Below are 18,469 nucleotides of genomic sequence, written 5' to 3'. Positions count from 1 at the left end.
AGTTGTGACTCAGTTGGCCATTAATGCAAATACTGATACAGTGTATCAGAGGTGTGTAGTTGCCCGCCTTCGCTCACTTTCACACACCCCGATGAACACACAACCTGATTAATCCTAAAAAACGGAGAGGCAGAGTCCTGGTGTCCCTGGTGGGACCGTATCGTCTTGATTGATGCTGGCTTGTCTCATTCACTGAATAATTCAGGTGCAACAGATGCGTCAGGCAGGAAAATGTCACTGATATCCAGTGCCCTTCTCGGTTTAAAGCACCACTCCCACGATAAAACAATGTATCTGGGTCATGGTAGCCCTGCAAGTGGCACGCAGGCAATGTTTTAACTCCTCGACCGCTGGAGCATCTATTTGCATGTACTCCTGTCATTTAGCCTCATTGCTCTCTCTCTGCGCGACCTGCCCCACATCGCTCTCTCTTCCTTCCTCTGCTATATAAGTCTACTTTTCGGAAAGCCTTTTTATTGGACCGCAGTTGACTGCTGACATGTTAACAGGCTGTGCAAATGGAAATTTGGATGTTGTTGTTTTGAAAGTGTTTACTGGCACACAAACATCTAGTATTCAGTTAGCCTGTCTCAATTATTTAGAATTTGAGTTCCTTAATGCTGTCCAGAGTCATAATGTAGTCATTACCCTTAACACCAGTCAGCATATGGAAGCATACCTGACCCAACCCTATCACACTGTACAAGTAGGAGTTTATATGACTGTTAACTTTACTGGACAAATCCTCACCATCTGTCTTTCCTGCCAGCTGACCACCCTCCGTGGTGCCATCCTGGAGGATGCCATTCCATCCACGGCGAGACACGGGACGGCCCGCGGGCTGCCGCTCAAAGAAGTACTTGAATACGTCATCCCTGAGCTGAATATCCAGTGTCTGAGGCTGGCCATGAACTCTCCCAAAGTCCCGGAACAGCTCCTCAAGCTGGATGAGCAAGGGGTGAATAATACATTGAGATGTCCTCTTGAACCGTGTTTTGAGTGCTACCACAGATTTTTGCTGCTGCTGATGATTTAACGGGGTAATCTGAGGTTCAGTGCCTTGATGATTAATACTTGGTGCCTTGCATTTTAAGATATGTATACATATGGTTCTTCCTTTTTTAAGACAACCCCCCCCCCTCCCAAAAAAAAAAAAAAAAATTGCGTAAATACTACCATTTGTAGTTTTACGGGGTGATGCATTACATGCAGGACTACTACTTGTCGAGACGAAGTGACTCACTGTGGAGTCATAACTGTGAGGCTGCCAACCAGCACTCCAGGAGGTCACTGCATCTGGACAAACAATAGTGAATCACACAACCTCTTCACAAAACCTAGACAGATTACGCTAACAAGATACAGCAGGTTAACAAACGTGCGTCTCTGTATGTGAAATCTTTCTCTGAGGAGGGAAGAAAGCCTCGTCTGTCCAGAGATTTTCCAGCTGTTTAATTTTAAAGCCACCGCAGCCACATATCAGAAACGAAAGATTGTTTTGACTGCATTAGCACATCACGCTCCATATTTCAGGCGTATGTGTCTCTATTTGTGACATTTACCTCAGCTATAGAAGGAAACTGGGAGGGATTAACTTCAAATAGCAGGAATCTTTGTCCTATATACGGGCTGCTTGTTATAGATAGATAACACAGACTCCTGGGCCGAGGTGCAGACAATATCACGCTTAAATAGAATCAATAGAAGTCCTGTACTCTCTGCAGCCAGCACCATCTGTTTTTGGCACACTTGTTGTGCTGATAGGACACTTGCACACAAGTTAGAGTAACTTACTTTTGACAGCCTACTTTGCCTGACAGCAGGAGATTTGGTATGCTGCTCAGACGGTGGAGGGTGTCATCTTGCATTATCTCTGTTTGAATAAAATTGCTAATAGTGATATGGGCTCTCTATATTCACAGCTGTCACAGATTCATTGCGTGATCGGAAGGCCTTTAATTTCTCATGTAATGAAACTGGGGGAAAAAAAGATGGAATGGAGAGTGGAAGGATTAGCCAGGGGTGATACTTGTTTCACCATCAGAGAATTGTCTGCTTATTAGTTTAATTACATTCGTTAGCGTGCGCCCATCCTTCCAATTGACAGGGGAAAGGTTCTTATAATAGAAAGTGTCAGCCAAGACCCTCTTCTGTGTTAGGATTTCGTTACACACATAAACAAGAGCAATGAAGTGTCCTCTCTAAAGCAAGTTAAATGCACTCACGGTGGCAGGCTCTATGTGTCCAATTATGTCAAAGTAACTTTGTAAATAAGTGCTTTGAGGAAGTTCTTCCCACCAGATGTTACAGGGGTTTGTTCACCTGCCATGCGACTCCCCATGTCTGCAGATAAAGAGTTTGATAGATGATGAAACTGACACATGGGAGGCAAAAAAAGCAATAAAATAATCTCAAGAAACTGCCTTCAGAGGAGGAGAGCCCAGGCTAAGTGGGGCTTGAAGCTCTTCCAGTTGGCACTCCTCTGCGCAGACCTCAAACCAAAAGCCCAGTGGAAGCCAGTTTTATATTTGGATGTCAGTATTTTTGCACACTCCTGTTATAATCATTAATGTTATTCTTGCCGGGCAAATGTTCAATATGTCAGGCACTCCTTAATCTGCTTTTTAACCAAGCTGGACTTTGACCGCCCCTCTAATGTGTTTATGTGAGGAAGCTGATACGGGACAGGAAGAACTGCAGCCTGATGATCTGCCTGACTTTTTTTTTCCCCCCTAAAGTGCATATTTTTTGAGGATTTGTGTGCGCGCGCGCATTTCTTTGGAGATGTTAGATGTTAGATGTTAGTCTCTTTGTTAAATGCTTCCTCTTGCTGTGAACAGAGTCAGAGAGGGTCTCCTGCATCTGCAAAAAGAATATCCCTGAATGCGGCCTTGTAGACTGCGCCGTAACAGCCTAGGACGTAAGAAGAGAAGAGAGCATATGTGAATGTATTTTAGATCTCATTGTAGATCACAGTGAATTGACTGTGCGCAGATGGACTGTGGAAAAGGAGTTGGCAGCTAATGAGATTTAGAGATGCGATCTTGCGTAAGAAATTTACAAATTAGGTTTTGGTTTTTTTGTAAGCCATTGATTTTTCAATGCGTATCTGCTGTTTCAATCTAAAGACTCAAATCTGGAAAATTAAAATTCTTTAGTTTATTATTATCTGTGTCAGTTAGAAAATGAAAGTTGTGAATTTACAAGCACTGGTAATACTCATAAATTTGAAAGTGAGAGGAAAATATAAGTGTGTCATGACAGTAATGACAACGTTGAGGAGGTCAGAGAACAGTTACTGACCTTTTCCTCTAAGTTATGTTTGACAGATGATATTCTCCCTAACCTAGAAAGCTAATCTCCCTGCAGTGATCGCATTCATAGCATAAACAAAGAATAAGTGCAGGAAATTTTGCAATTACAAACACTGCATTTTTTAAAATCCCCTGGCCTTACATTGAAAGTTGGAGAAGTTTCTGTAGTGACACTTTAATGCAATAACCCCAGCAGATGTTTGTGTAGTGGTGCGTGGTGATTGTAGCCAGGTTTAAGTAGCCACATTTTGTTTTTTGCTGCATCAGGACACTGCAGCGCAGACATATGTCACACCACGCCATCCCTCAGGAGCCGCTCAGAGCTCTCCGGGGGAAACACTGTCCCAATTTCTTTCTCCACTCATTATGTGTCTTTTGTTGTTTGTGCGTTCTTATTTTAGTTTCAGCTTTTGTTTAAATGAATGAGCAGGAGTTCAGTTTTCAACGCCCTGCAGCTCTGGACAGATGGAGAAAAATTGGAGATGCTTTCTTTGCTAAGATCTTTGGCAAGATCTGTTAAATGGGATACAGCTCCACCTTAACAGAAGCTAATGCCACTCCAAAAAGAGCCATCACAGACGGTGATGCAACAAGCTTCACCGAAGGAGCACTACTCATCTGTATCTTTGCTATATGTCCTGTGTGCTTGCACTTTTCAAATTCGCCCCAAAGGTTAATGTGATTACCCTCCCTATCGGTTAGGCTGTTAAGAGGAGCTGGAGGTCAAGCGAGTCCATATCACACAGGATAAAAGACAGAAGGCCACATCATTGCACATCATGCCATTTCCACGGGGCTTGATGGTATAATAGCTTTTGGTAACCGCAGGAGCTTTAGTGCAGAACAGACTGCCTGATGGGAGGAAGTCACCATGACAACAGTGTCAGGAGTACACCGGGAAATCATAACCTGTAACGGAGGAAAAAGACAATTCCAATTTGTTTCAGTATATAGACCATTTGTCAGCATCCACATTCAGAGAAACCCTTTCTTCCCGCCGTACCGACACATTGACTCTGGGTCAAGATGAAGGTGAAGCTGTGAATAAAGGGCAACAGGTGCCAAACGCAAGGGGCTGCCTCCTCATCTATTTGTTTCCACCCTTGACCCTTTTTTTTTTCTTTCCATCTTCTGCCATCATTGGGAGGGTGTAAGCCTTAGAACTCATGTAGTGGAGAGATGCTCTCACACTAATCTCACAAGAGAATCACTCCAGATGTTTTATTTCTTCCTGTCTCTTGAGGAGATGAGTTCATATCAGACATTTCTGAATTACAGCAACGCTTGTGGTGGAAACTTGAGAGATTTGGCTCCCTTTTCTATGCCTTTAGATGGTCTTCTCAATAAACAAGACGTCTGTATATCTGTATGTAGACACATTTGTTAAACAATCTTCCTAGTATTTCACAGCTACAAAAGTATCTCCTAAGGAAGAGGTCCATTAGAAAGTATTGAAATACTGTTGTTGGCAGATTATGCCGTTTTCTTTCATAAACCGAAACTGTTCTGCTGTATGTCTGTAATCCACTCCCTTGTCACCCCACAGCTGCTCTTAAGTAGCAGCTAATAGCTCAGGTTGATTTATACTCTGCACAGTGCTCCTGAGAGTTCATAGCCTAGCTTCACAAAAGGGGATTTCAGCTCTCTCTCCCCCCCAAGAAGGGTTATGAAGGCCTTCACATTAGCTGTGACATGATGGAAAGTGGGCACTTGCATGCTTTGAGTGCTTAATATACAGTATGTATGAGTGTGGTGTGCGTGATACCGATCAGCAACAGGAAATGGTACTCACTGAGTGTCTATGTCTATTTTCTTCATTCCAGCTAAGCTTCCAGCACAAGGTGGGAGTACTCTACTGCAAGGCTGGCCAGAGCACAGAGGAAGAGATGTACAACAACGAGAGTGCCGGCCCAGCGCTGGATGAGTTCTTGGATCTGCTTGGTCAGAGGGTGCGCCTCAAAGGCTTCACCAAGTACAGAGCTCAGCTGGATAACAAGAGTAAGATAAAATGCACAACACACTCGCCAAGCTAAACATCCACAAATGCTAACCCACACATTTCCAGTCCTGCTGAGTGCAGATGCTCCGCTGTATGTGTTTACAGGGACTGTAGTGCATCTTCAATCTTAATTTTTGTTCTATGATATCATCAGATCAGCTAACTCGGTTACATTTTGCAATCTGGCCTGAGACCCTGACCTCCCTGTCTTCTCTTATAGCGGACTCCACAGGCACGCACTCTCTTTACACTACCTATAAAGACTACGAGCTGATGTTTCACGTGTCCACCATGCTCCCCTACACACCCAACAACCGGCAGCAGGTGAGTAAACTGTACCCTTCAGGCTCTATCTTCTGCAGCACACCACCATGCTTGCCCTTCTGTGTACTCAGTTGATGTCTAATAGCTTTAATAAATCCCTGAGCAAGTTCCTTTTAGGATATCACCTATCCTGACTACTGCCAATCTTCCCCAGAGACTCATTTCGCCACGGTAATGACCTATCAGTTGAAAGCACGAGCATTGCCATAGCGACGGTACCCCATAGTAGGACTTTAATCAGTGCTTCCCCAGGGGCTGAAGCAGACGCGGTATTAGATGGACCTCTGTCTGTCCGTGCTAACAAGTGGAATTAGGTGGATGTAGCAGTGGACTGTTGAACGATGGCCCTCTAAAGATAAGATTACAGACATTCACTGTATTAATCTCTATGCTGATCACATGGTTGTACTTTTTGAGTCCATAATACAACCTGTGGGCACCACCCTGTAGAGATTAGAATACCTTGATGGAGGCTGGATGTACAGTCTAAAACATCAGAAACATCTAACAAGTGAGCGTAGAAACATATGATTGGTGGTGTTTTTTTTCTCTTTACCTTTCATCCAATTGTATTTCATAAAGTGGGACTGTTTGATTTAATCCCTGGTGGTAATATTCCAGCAGGGCCAAGCAGAGCTTGACCTGTTCATCCCTTCATCATTTCCAAATCACCCCTGCACCCTCTAATCCTGCTTGTTTCGGGCTCTCACCGACCCTGACTGACAGGCTCACACCAACCAGAGAATGGGGGTTAATGACCTGCACAGGCCAACAATACAAGCAGTATAAATTGGGTTTGAGTGGACATGTGCCCTTCACACACAAATCCTAAATCGAGTTAGTTGATATCTCTACCACCCAAAAATCCCTTTGTCCAGTAAAGTTTCTGTATCCAAACCAGGAACAGTGATTCTGTCGAGGAGAAGGGCAAAATGTGAGAGCTTACTCAAAGGATTGATTTTTTTTTTTTTTCGTGCAGGGGATGAACTGATGCCCCCCGTCCCTGCATTCAGTGTAATAAAGATGCTCAAATGTTAATCCAGGAAAATGATGCTAAACAGGTTTTGTCCCATCAGTTGTATCAAAGCTTGTTGCAACCCATGAGTCTATGATTGAAAAATTGTTTCCAAAGGAAAGGCCTGTGGGAAGGAAACATAAACGGTGACAACCTCATTTTCTCAATTACCACACCATGTCCTTCTGAGAACGTGACGTACACGCCACAAGATTGTGCAGAGGCCCAATCAATGAGACAGGAATTTATCCCTCTAATGCCAAGTGTATCATATTTGATACATGAGCATTGTTCGAAAAGCCTGAACAAATTGCACATTTTTTTTAAACAATTAATAAATAAAAATGCTGGATGTAGCAAAACCTAATTTGTTTTCTTTAAATTTGTCAAAAAGTTCAATAAACATTCCAATTTCAAAAAAATTTGAATTTTCCGGCAATTATTTAATGACTAGACTACAGTTACTATAGTTTTGTATTTTCTAATTATTTTAATTATTATTATTATTATTTCATTTTGACCTTTTGTTTTCAAGTTCAAGTGGATTTTCTTATTTCAGTTTAGTTTTTGTTGTTTGAAAATGTTTAGTTTAGCCTTTTTTCTTTTCTTTTCTTTTTTGTTTCAGTGTTAGTTTTAGGCTTTTTTTCTTCATTATTATTGTACCAAGAGCATAAGTCACAGGCAAGATTTGGGGAAATCAGGCTGTATAATAAAAACATTTTGAAAGCAGTGATTCGTAGTGTTATAAAAATCCAGATATCCATAAACACTAGGGGTGCAACGATACACAAAATTCACGGTTCGGTTCGATACTTTGGTGTCACGGTTCGATATTTTTTTGATACAAAAAAATGTTCATGCCTTTTTAATTTGCCATTTATTAAAATTATAAATATATATTTTAACTCAAAAGTACAGTTTTTAAATTTAATGTTGCTGAAACAAAAGTAATTAAAAAAATAAATATATCTCAGGGCTCTCAAAATTTCAAAATCCCTGGTAGCCCTTCGGGCAGGGACTCTTCAGTTTTTGGTAGCCCAAAATAAATTTAAGTAGCCCGAATAAAAAAGAGAGCAACTTTTTGATTGATGTTTTGTTTCCTTTACAATATTATACATTAAAGTATAATATTGTAAAGGAAACAAAACATTAATCAAAAAATTGTTGAAAAACAAATTACAACATTGTATAAAAATTACAATCATCAACTCAAATACTTGGTTCTAATTGAACAGAAATTTCTATGAACTTGTAAGAACTGTGTAGGACATGAATCAGCCTGTGTCAGATCCTGAATTTGAAATTTCCACTGAAGTCACGGGTAAGAGACAAGTGGAACCAAGATCTAGGCCATTTGCTTTTTGAAGTTTGCAAAGACTGCTAAATTTTGCCAGTGGCTAGTTCACTCTTTGCAACATAGTACGCTGTTCTGAACAGATTTTTCAGGTTTATTTTTAGTATGTTATTTGCAATTGGTGTTTGTTCTGGGAAAGATATTGCAGATGAGCAATAATGCATTTCTTGCATTTCTCATGGGTTCTAATGGGGGCCTTTCTTAAAATGACTGGTACCAGTAACAAAGGCGCTTGTCGACTCAGAAATCGAGAGAAAACCAACAACACACCCGGCAGAACATTATGTTATTTACACGGGTGCACATAAGTGGTCCGCATGTGCGCATTCGCTGTCAAAATAAAAGACGCGCACCAGATAAGAAGTTGCAACGCGCGTTTGCGTCCATATAAAAAGCACTGTTTTTGTCCGCTAGAGTGGGATTTTCACGGCACATTCCGCACCACATCTCTGTGCGTTCATCATTTGTTTGAAGCCAGCTCACCTCCTGCAACCACTTTTCCAAGAATACGCGCTTCTTTTGTGGTTCAGACTCCTTCTCACATTTCTTTGGAGGTGGAGGAACACCAAATTGCTTAAAGGAGCTTCTTCGACATCTTTAAGAGTTCTAAACAAATGTCTGTCCTCCTCCTGAAAATATTATGTATGCAAACACGCGTTGGAACTTCATATCTTGTGCGCGTTTTTTTTTTTTTTTTTATTATTTTGACAGCAATGCGCACCTACGAACCACTTCTGTGCAGCCCCGGTTATATAGCTCGTCATATTGCAGCCACAGAAATTCGTTTGTCCATGAAACCATAAAGCTGCACTTTCTTTTTGCCTTATAGTCTGATTTGTCATAACTTTTGCATTTTGTGGTAAGCTTTTCTTTGGCTGTCACTTCTTCACCCTGACCTGTCTTATTTGGCTCAGCAGAACTAAAATATATATCCTGCTGCTTTTACACTTACACACACACACACACACACACACACACACACACACACACACACACACACACACACACACACACACACACACACACACACACACACACACATATAACGGTCAGCGATTCCCTGCGCGATCAACCTCTCATATGTTTAAGCTTGCTGCGGGAGATTTCACTTGTCATGTTTGCATAGTAAGCTAACGATTGATAAGACGCTGTCAGAGGAATTGGTGCGCAAATTATCATCACTCACCAATCAGTGCTGTCGCTCTCTATACACAGTTCGCGCGATTGCAAAGTGAAAGCAAAAAACAAGCGCAAATTCAAACGGGATTTCAATATGTCACATATTGACAGTGGCTCATCGATGCCAATGACATAATTACCCAGCTACATTTCCGAAAGAATGCAAAAGCATTGACATATATTTTTCCTTCCTACAATAGCCCAACGGGCAGGGCAGAGATAGATTTTGGTAGCCCGACTGGAAAAATCGCTAGCCCCGGGACGTCGGGCTAGCGATTTTGCAAGCCCTGTATCTGATTGAGGAATCACTCATCTTTGGAAAAGAGAGTTTATTACAGAGAAATGGCTCTTTCCAAAATAAAAGCTATACTATACGCTTCTTCTGGGCTATATTCTCAGCAGCATATTGTAGCGGGTCAGGGCTGTTCGGGGTTCTGTTTGTACAGTTATGTTTTGTTTATGTTGCCATAGTGACGGGTGACGCCCTCTCGCTTCGACGGTGTGTCCTTCCGGGGTCAGAGGGCACACTGTGTGTTGTTGTTGTTGCTGTGCGGTTGCCGCGCTGAGCAGTTAGCTAGCGGCAGTGTTCTTCTACAGATGTCAATCCGGTTGTTCAGTGATGACGCGACGAATCCTACTTCCGGGTCTGAAGTAGTCTGCGTTTAATATGGCTTTTGTGTTGTTAACATGTTTAATGTTTTGTATTTTCTTCTATTTGATCTCAAAAAGCTCCTAAAACAGTCAGTGATCCCTGTTGACCTCCCTCGGCTTTTATTACCGCTAATCATTTATTTAAGCTCAGTTTTTAAAACCTTAGGATGTAACTACAGCCCAGCCCATGCAGCAGTATATGAATGACTAACTTTGTATTGTGGATGAATTATCTCAGTTGTTCTCCTGGCTGAAGTTTGGTCCTTTTACAGCATCCTGCCATGCGATTACATTTGTTTCTGACCACCGAGAAAACTCACGTTAACTTTTATCAGTGGAAAAAAAGTTAGCTTGTTTATATTATGCTAACATAGCTGTGTCGCTAGCGGTCACGTAGCACATCATTATATACCAGCTAGCCAAACTTCAGTAACCCTACAAACGTCACTGCTGTTTAGTTTTCTGTCTTCATTTATGCTGGAAGTGATAAGAAAGCTGTATGTTTTAATTTGTTTCCAAAACCCCGCAGTCAGGACATGCTATATTGTATTTAGATAGAAGCTAGCGAGCTAACTCCCTGCTAACTTCTAACTCCGTTAAATGTCATAAATTCCGTTTTCATGGATGCCTGGATGTTAAACTCAATTGTTACACCTGGTAGAGCAGAACGCTGATCATTTTATTAAAGATGAAAGACTTTAGACAGTTTTTCAACTCTCAGTAATGCCACAGTGATCGATTGATATATGGACCTGCAGCGGAGTTTAGACCCAGACACGGCTAGTGACGTCAGACTGAACAACCGGATAAACGGCTGTGCTCCCTGGCTAGCTCACGGGAAGCAATACCAAACGACACCTCCGTCTCCTCCTTGTCTGAGCTCGCCACATTGGTGTCAGAAGTGGGATGATGGTGGCACCCCATGTTCTGACCCGAGTGACTTTCCCCCCGCCGGTCGTGACCGGCCGGTGCGCCAAAAGAAGGCACCTGGACATTTGCAGGACTTTGTGTGGGGTAATGTGGTCGTCGGGGACGACTGACCCCTTAGGTGGGGGCTATGTAGCGGGTCAGGGCTGTTCGGGGTTCTGTTTGTACAGTTATGTTTTGTTTATGTTGCCATAGTGACGGGTGACGCCCTCTCGCTGCGACGGTGTGTCCTTCCGGGGTCAGAGGGCGCTCTGTGTGTTGTTGTTGTTATTGTTGCTGTGCTGTTGCCGCGCTGAGCAGTTAGCTAGCGGCAGTGTTCTTCTGCAGATGTCAATAAACGGCTGTGCTCCCTGGCTAGCTCACGGGAAGCAAGACCAAACGACACCTCCGTCTCCTCGTTGTCTGAGCTCGCCACATTGGTGTCAGAAGTGGGATGATGGTGGCACCCCATGTTCTGACCCGAGTGATTTTTTTTTTCCCCCGCCGGTCGTGACCGGCCGGTGCGCCAAAAGAAGGCACCTGGACATTTGCAGGACTTTGTGTGGGGTAATGGGGTCGTCGGGGACGACTGACCCCTTAGTTGGGGGCTATGTAGCGGGTCAGGGGTGTTCGGGGTTCTGTTTGTACAGTTATGTTTTGTTTATGTTGCCATAGTGACGGGTGACGCCCTCTCGCTGCGACGATGTGTCCTTCCGGGGTCAGAGGGCGCCCTGTGTGATGTTGTTGTTGTTGCTGTGCGGTTGCTGCGCTGAGCAGTTGGCTAGCGGCAGTGTTCTTCTGCAGATGTCAATAAACGGCTGTGCTCCCTGACTAGCTCACGGGAAGCAAGACCAAACGACACCTCCGTCTTCACCTTGTCTGAGCTCGCCACAATATTAAACATATCAGGTCCCCATAAGGAGAATCATGTGCTAACGGCTGTCTAAATGACTCGGGTAAAGTTTGTAGCATGCATGCTTGTTGTTTTTGTCTGCTTCCACTTGTCTTTGCACTAGGATGATGTCGGCGTAAATGTGCAGTCATATTTGTTGTGTTCCCACTAGTGCTGTCAGCGTTAATCTCGTTGAAATGACGTTAACGCCACAACACGGCAAATCTCCGTGCGTGGGGCTAGACGGCCAACACCTTAACCCATGTAATTGAGCATTGCGTGGCACATCCAACATACTGTTTTACTTTAGTCCATGACTCGCTTACCTTCAGGGTCATACGTCACATGAAAACCAAAATAATTCCAAACGCCAGATCTGAATGAGGGTGGGGGAGGTTCAATTTGCCATGTTGCAAGGAGAGCTTAACTTCTGTCTCTCTAGCTTGCCCTGCGCTCTTCCTTCTGACGATGCTGTCTGTGTTGAGCGCTCAGTGGATCTGCGCTCGACAGTGCAGCCTAGGCGGAGTAGTCGAACGCAGATTCACTGAGCGCTCAACACAGACAGCATCGTCAGAAGGAAAGTTGATAAAATAAATTACAAATTTTGTATTGTTCGATACATATGTGTACCGAACCGAAAGCACTGTATCGAACGGTTCAATATCGATACGAGTATCGTTGCACCCCTAATAAACACGTCTGTCAATACCTCAAGTTTTAGTTAATATAACCACCTTGGTTCAGGCAACATAGGGTTAATTAAATAAGGAACTTTTACATAACTGGCATGTTTTTTGGGGGTTTTGTTTTTGTTGGTTTTTTTGGTTTTGTTTTAAGTCCTGTGACATGTGGTTTATGGCTGTTATCAGAGCTGTCAATCAAATCTTGTTGCATTAAAAAAAATGCTTTTGTATCATTTCCTGGTTTATAAGAGATGTCCATTCTGTCCATTAATGAGGACGTTTTTGCCACCCAAAATTCTTTGTTTTTCTTGGCTATAGGCATGATACTTTAAGGTTTGCTGGGAAGTAATAAAAGGTCCAGTACATATGAGCACTTGGTGCTACACCTTAGTTTGTCTGGTATTGATCGGTGGCTTATCATGGTTAATGTTAGCAAATGTTTGCTAAGTTGAGAAAGAAGTTTTTGTGTGACTGTTGAGTCACTGCAACTGACACACGGCTGGCCTTTGTTCAGAAAAACACTCGCATGCTCTCATTCTAATTGAAATCTTAAAGCGATAATGTGTTTTCCAAACTTCTGTACTCTTAAACTAACCTGACTGTGTTCATCTTTTATCTAATTTAATTTCAATTTCTCCTTTTTCTCTTGCAGTTGCTAAGGAAGAGGCACATTGGCAATGACATTGTCACCATAGTGTTTCAGGAGCCCGGGGCCCTTCCTTTCACTCCAAAAAACATCCGCTCTCATTTCCAACATGTGTTTGTCATTGTCAAAGTCCACAACCCGTGCACTGATAACGTCTGCTACAGGTAAATGGAACAAGCATGCATCACGCCTGCAAGGCACTCCCAAAACCGTTTTTTACTCTGGTTGGTAAAGAAAAGCGTGCAGAGTAGAAGAAAGTAGAAAAACATCTGAGTTTGGTGGCATTGAGTCAAACCACTAAATATTAGAGTGCTACACCACGGGATAAGAAGCGAAATGGTGTGCTCGAGACAGTTTAGGCGAACGTGTTGATCTTCTGATGTGTTTTTCATAGATGTCTTTGTGTCAAGTGGCTCTTCTGCGTGAACTTTTAAGAGCACTTAATTTAAAAGGATAATAATAATAGCTTGCTCAGTGATTTCTGTGGTTTCTCTTATGACTTCATAGTAATGTGCCAGAATCACAGGGCTCTTTTCATCTGTTCAGTGATGATACAGTTATTATCTTCAGAGACACCTTGAAATTATGACTTATGAATTACGACTCAAGAGTTTCTGAAGTCAAGACGACTCTTGCTAATAACATAGCATTTGTTGAAGGGAGAAAGATTAGTCTCAGCAGAAATAATTTTACCAAAAGACATATAATTTCAGCGCCTGCTCATTATTCATTCATTTCAATATCTACGCTCCTCTTTTTCTTAACTGTCACTCCCGCATTTTATTTTTTTCCAGTGTGGCTGTGTCCAGATCTAAAGACGTGCCTCCATTTGGCCCCCCTATTCCCAAGTCTGTAACTTTTCCAAAGTCTGCGGTTTTCAGGGACTTCCTGCTTGCCAAGGTCATCAACGGGGAGAACGCAGCACACAAGTCGGAGAAGTTTCGGGCCATGGCGACTCGTACGCGGCAGGAGTACCTGAAGGACCTAGCCGAGAACTTCGTCAGCACGGCCACTATCGACTCAGCTGTCAAATTCAGCTTCATCAGCCTCGGAGGCAAGAAGAAGGAGAAGGTGAAACCCAGGAAGGACGCGCATCTGTTCAGCGTGGGAGCGATCACCTGGAGCGTCCGTGCCCGGGACTTTGGCCAGTCGCTGGACTTTGACTGCTTGCTTGGTATATCCAATGAGTTCATTGTGCTCATTGAGGAGGAATCAAAAAATGTGATCTTCAACTGTTCGTGCCGCGACGTCATCGGGTGGACCTCAGGGATTATGAGCATTAAGATTTTCTATGAACGGGGCGAGTGTGTCATGCTGTCTGCTCACGACAACTGCGGAGAAGACATCCGGGAGATGGTGCAGAGACTAGAGGTAAATCTCTTCGTGTCTGCATTGGAATAATCTCTGTCATCCCAAAGCTCTCAATAACTGCTGGATTAGACCACAGAAGGCCAGTGGGATGATCCTTTTTGTAGCACCTCGTCTTCGGTGTCACTTTCTAATCATACCATATGTAGAGATTTGAGAGAACAAAAGACATCAGATGAATCAGTTTCCAACACCACACCCCCCTCACAGAGCTAGTAATTCATTCTGTGTTTGCCCTGTCTGTTTAATTGAGGGGTTTTTGTATAAATTTGACATCCAGTTTATTTGTGAAATAATGAGCACATTACAGTAAAAACAATTACGCTGTCTACTACTAGTGCGTAACACAGTTTTAATAGCTCCGCGGAAAGGTGCAGCTGTTGGTGCTAATGCATAAACATAAAAAATTACAGTAAGATTTAAAAAATAAAAGCCAAGCATCAGCAGCACCAAAAATAATGATGATATGGCACTTATTGGGTTTTACTAGAAATAGAGACAGGTTCACATTTTCTAAACATGTTCTAAACTATGCACATAAAACACAACCAGGGCCTCTTCCCCGCCCCCGTGCATGCTACCGCACTTTCACCTGCATGTTGTTGCCTGCAAAATACATTATTTGGGCGACTGTGGTTAATCCACGTGTCTAAAAAGTGAAGTGCATGTGAAGGAAAGTTTACTTTTAATGTGGCAGTGGAGCGTTGTACTTTGGATACTTGTGGGCTCTGCGGTGAAACGGTGCATTCAGCAAATGTTGCAGTTGCAGCTTTAATGCTTGACCACAAACCTTTTAATTCTGTTTTCACGGTTAGGTCAGCAAAACTGTTGCTCATTTAACCTTTATTTGTGCCGTCAATTCTCATGTGTTGCAGAGCAACAGAGATTTAATGGCCCCTTTTTTTTGGCCTCCACTCCCTCACACACATGCAGTGAAAATATCTCACTAAATTAACCCAAACCTCACTTGCTTTTCAGGCGACTCCCTCTTTTTTTTTTTTTCTTTTTTTTTTTTCTGATTGTGCATAAACAGGAATGTGAAACTGTAAAGCAGAGCCATCAGAGTTCAGAGAGGATTACAGACCTCCTGTTGAAAGCTTTCTTTGGCTCATCACAGACTCGGCAGAGGTGCACAGGCGACCGTTCGGGTCACACAGTTGCAGATGTCCTGCTCTTGATCAGGATAAACCACTATGACATATCACGCAATTTTCACAAAAACTGACTAAATAAATAAAGCCGAAGCGGCTCAGTACCGCAGACAGTTCATTTAATGGATCGAAAGATTAGTGAAAATGTGATTTTTGGGCGTTCTTGAATTGGGGACTGTCTGGGTGCAGGTTTACAGGGAGACTCTTTCTAGCAGGACACCAACCCAGTTTTGAAGGGGAAGGCTGGAAACGGAGGCAATTTGTTTTATTTTTTGGGGGTCTGGCAGACTAAGAATAGAGGACACGTGGCCTCATACTACTACTTTACTCCTATTGAGAGCTCCCCACTTAGTCCCAGTCCTCGCATCCCTATTTTGTAATTCTAGCTTAGTCATCTGCACAGAGCTGCAGATACATTGTGTTACTGTTTGGGCTATGTGGGTCCAGGTGTCTTGAAATTTTGAAAATGGTGTACACCTGGCTACACAGCCCAGATGCTGTCCTCAGACACCTTGTTTCTGCTTCCTGTGTACCTGCAGGGTCTTGCTTTTCCTATTCTAGTTTCCATGATTTGTTAAGTGAAGCTCTAATCAGCTCTTTGTTTTCCTTAAATAACATCGTGGTTGAATCCCAAAATCCAAACCTGAGCTGTGCCTGACCTTTTTCATGCCTGGCTGTGTGCTTTCCGGCACTTATCCTGCACAGTCCCTTTTTGGCAGTTGCATCAGCAGTCTTGAAATTTGCAGCAGACCCTAGCCAGCGAATCAGTTGTTCAGCCAACAAGTAACAACCAATTTCCTGCTAAAAACCTGAATGAGGATCAGATTCTTCTGAGGATTAAAGGAGGCTCGGATAATTTTTATTATCACCTCTTGCAATGAACTGAGACTCTCAGAAGAGCTTCTGAATGAGAATGAATAAATGTGCACCTGAGCACAAAGATTCTGCATATCCTTACCAAAAAAAAAAAAAGTCACACCAGAACCTGAAGAAGTCTTTCCCATAATTACTCTTTAAAGGACACGGATGTCATTCAGCGTCTACACACACTCATCTTAAGGAAGGACAGAGCGGGATATATTAGCATTCGTGATTAGCCAAAGGACATCACTTCCTCATTCGCTATGCTAATTTCCCCTCACATTTTCTGTCCACTTCTCCAAGGAATTCCTGATTAATATTTCACAGCCCAGTTTTATAAAGTATTATAAAGTTAGTACGGATCGCTGTTTGTGTTGTGATACAGGGCAATGGAGCAGCAAGCTGTAGGCACATTTATTTGGGTATGAGCTGATCAGGCATACTTGTTCCCAAAGGTGTCTGCATTTTCCCAAATGTCCCAGAGGTTGACTCGAATCAAATTTCATTGGTGGGATTTACAGGCTGCCCGACCTGTGATGTAATGTGAACAGATTGCCAACTGTAACACACAGAGGAGCCCAGTGTGAGAGCACAACTAAAAGCTTTGTGATAGCGTCCTGCTCTCCGGGTTGCGGAGCTGGTTGGCCGCATGTTCAGTTTTTACGATGCATGTTCTCTTTGCTCGGGTGCCACATACGCCACTTTCTTTTGTCTGGTTGGGTTTTGTTTTGCATGTTTTGGAACTAAATAATTTGGAATAGTTTTATAATACTACATTGTGTTTATCTAGATTAAATATGTATTAAATTAGTTATAAGCTTTTAATCATTCTCCTAACTCCAAACCTTGTAATTATATTGCTTTTCTATTTGATATATGATGACATTTTAAACACTTGTAATTGTATTTGTAAACAATTTTCTGATTCCTTATCATTTATGCTGTCAGTAGTAAAATGCCATGGTAGCCTTTATGATTATTTCTTTATTCAAACAACAATCCAAAAAGCAACAAGCAATTTTACTGGCACATAACAGAGAGAAGCAGCATGTTGATCAATAAAAGAGCTTCTTAATTAGTGCTCATTAGCACCATTTTGAGGTCATACATGTTGTTACAGACAAGTAAAAGCTTTGATAACCTCCTGCAGTCCCACAGTGCTGCTGAGCTCCGTTAAGCTAAAATATTCAGAATCACACAAGAAGCTACATGACGTTGATGCCGATTCCTGAAGTATAAAGCGGCCACAGATTTACCAGTCCGCACTTCCAGTAGAATGACAAGGTTTTGTCATGTCTAAGAAACATGCTTCTGCAGACGGTGCCATCAGTGTCAGAGCAGTGTTCGACTGTCAGACCTATCACTGAGGAACAGTGCCAGTAACAGTGTTTGGCAACAGTAGTTACAACAGATTTGAGGCTGATAATGTTTATTGTAGTTTTTATGGCCGGTTATTAGTCTGTTATTGGTTTGGCCAGCAGGACGTGCACACATGTTGACTTTATGTCCCTTTTCTCATCCAAGTATCTTCATAGGCCACAAATACCTCCTGTGAGATGATGGATGCACTCTTAGATTCAAGCGTTATGAATCTGAGCAGCTCGTAGGAGAACCTGAGCAGATTAATTTGGTGGTTGGACTGAATAAAGGGCTCTAATGAAAGCATTTAGAAAGCTATTATTTAGGCCTAATGGATTTCTGAAAAAGGGCTGTTTGATTCATGGTCCCAAACGCAGAAGCCTTCATACACAAACCATTTAGTCCAGACTTTACCCCGGAGAACTTTTATGTTTCATATTTCCAGTTCTTTTTGGAAATGTGAAATGATTGCTAAGTTTTTTGGCGTCTTTTCTCTAGATTTTGAACCCGAAGTATCTTTGGCTTCTTATTTATTAGCACATAAAGCAGGGACTGTGTTTGTATATAATTACTGGATGGGCTCCTTTGCTGAAATTTTACAGTTGTATCCTATTAAGAGGACAGTTATTGCATGATGGTTCATAATGGGGTTCTGCCGACGTGAGAATCTGGTGTGGAGTGTTGACAATCCATAGTCTGTGTTAATGTGTCCCTGAAGCTAGTTGCCACTCTGAAGCAAATGGAGGCAGTCACCCACAACTGAACCG

At 42.6% G+C, this 18,469-nt stretch overlaps 1 protein-coding gene across 4 annotated transcripts in view; it reads left to right on the top strand.

Annotated features, from left to right (window-relative positions):
• Positions 1-18,469, top strand: part of LOC120735203 (signal-induced proliferation-associated 1-like protein 2) — a 76,817-nt gene that overhangs the window by 29,287 nt on the left and 29,061 nt on the right. For all 4 annotated transcript variants that reach the window (XM_040034404.1, XM_040034403.1, XM_040034401.1 and 1 more), the window contains 5 exons: positions 770-958; positions 5,138-5,312; positions 5,534-5,637; positions 12,970-13,127; positions 13,758-14,334. In XM_040034404.1, coding sequence (XP_039890338.1) covers positions 770-958; positions 5,138-5,312; positions 5,534-5,637; positions 12,970-13,127; positions 13,758-14,334 — 1,203 coding nt within the window. The remainder of the gene's footprint in view (positions 1-769; positions 959-5,137; positions 5,313-5,533; positions 5,638-12,969; positions 13,128-13,757; positions 14,335-18,469) is intronic.

Source organism: Simochromis diagramma, unplaced genomic scaffold (assembly GCF_900408965.1).
Source record: "Simochromis diagramma unplaced genomic scaffold, fSimDia1.1 OVJJ01000481.1, whole genome shotgun sequence".
NCBI classification, from domain to species: domain Eukaryota; kingdom Metazoa; phylum Chordata; class Actinopteri; order Cichliformes; family Cichlidae; genus Simochromis; species Simochromis diagramma.
This window is presented reverse-complemented; position numbering and strand designations above follow the sequence as displayed.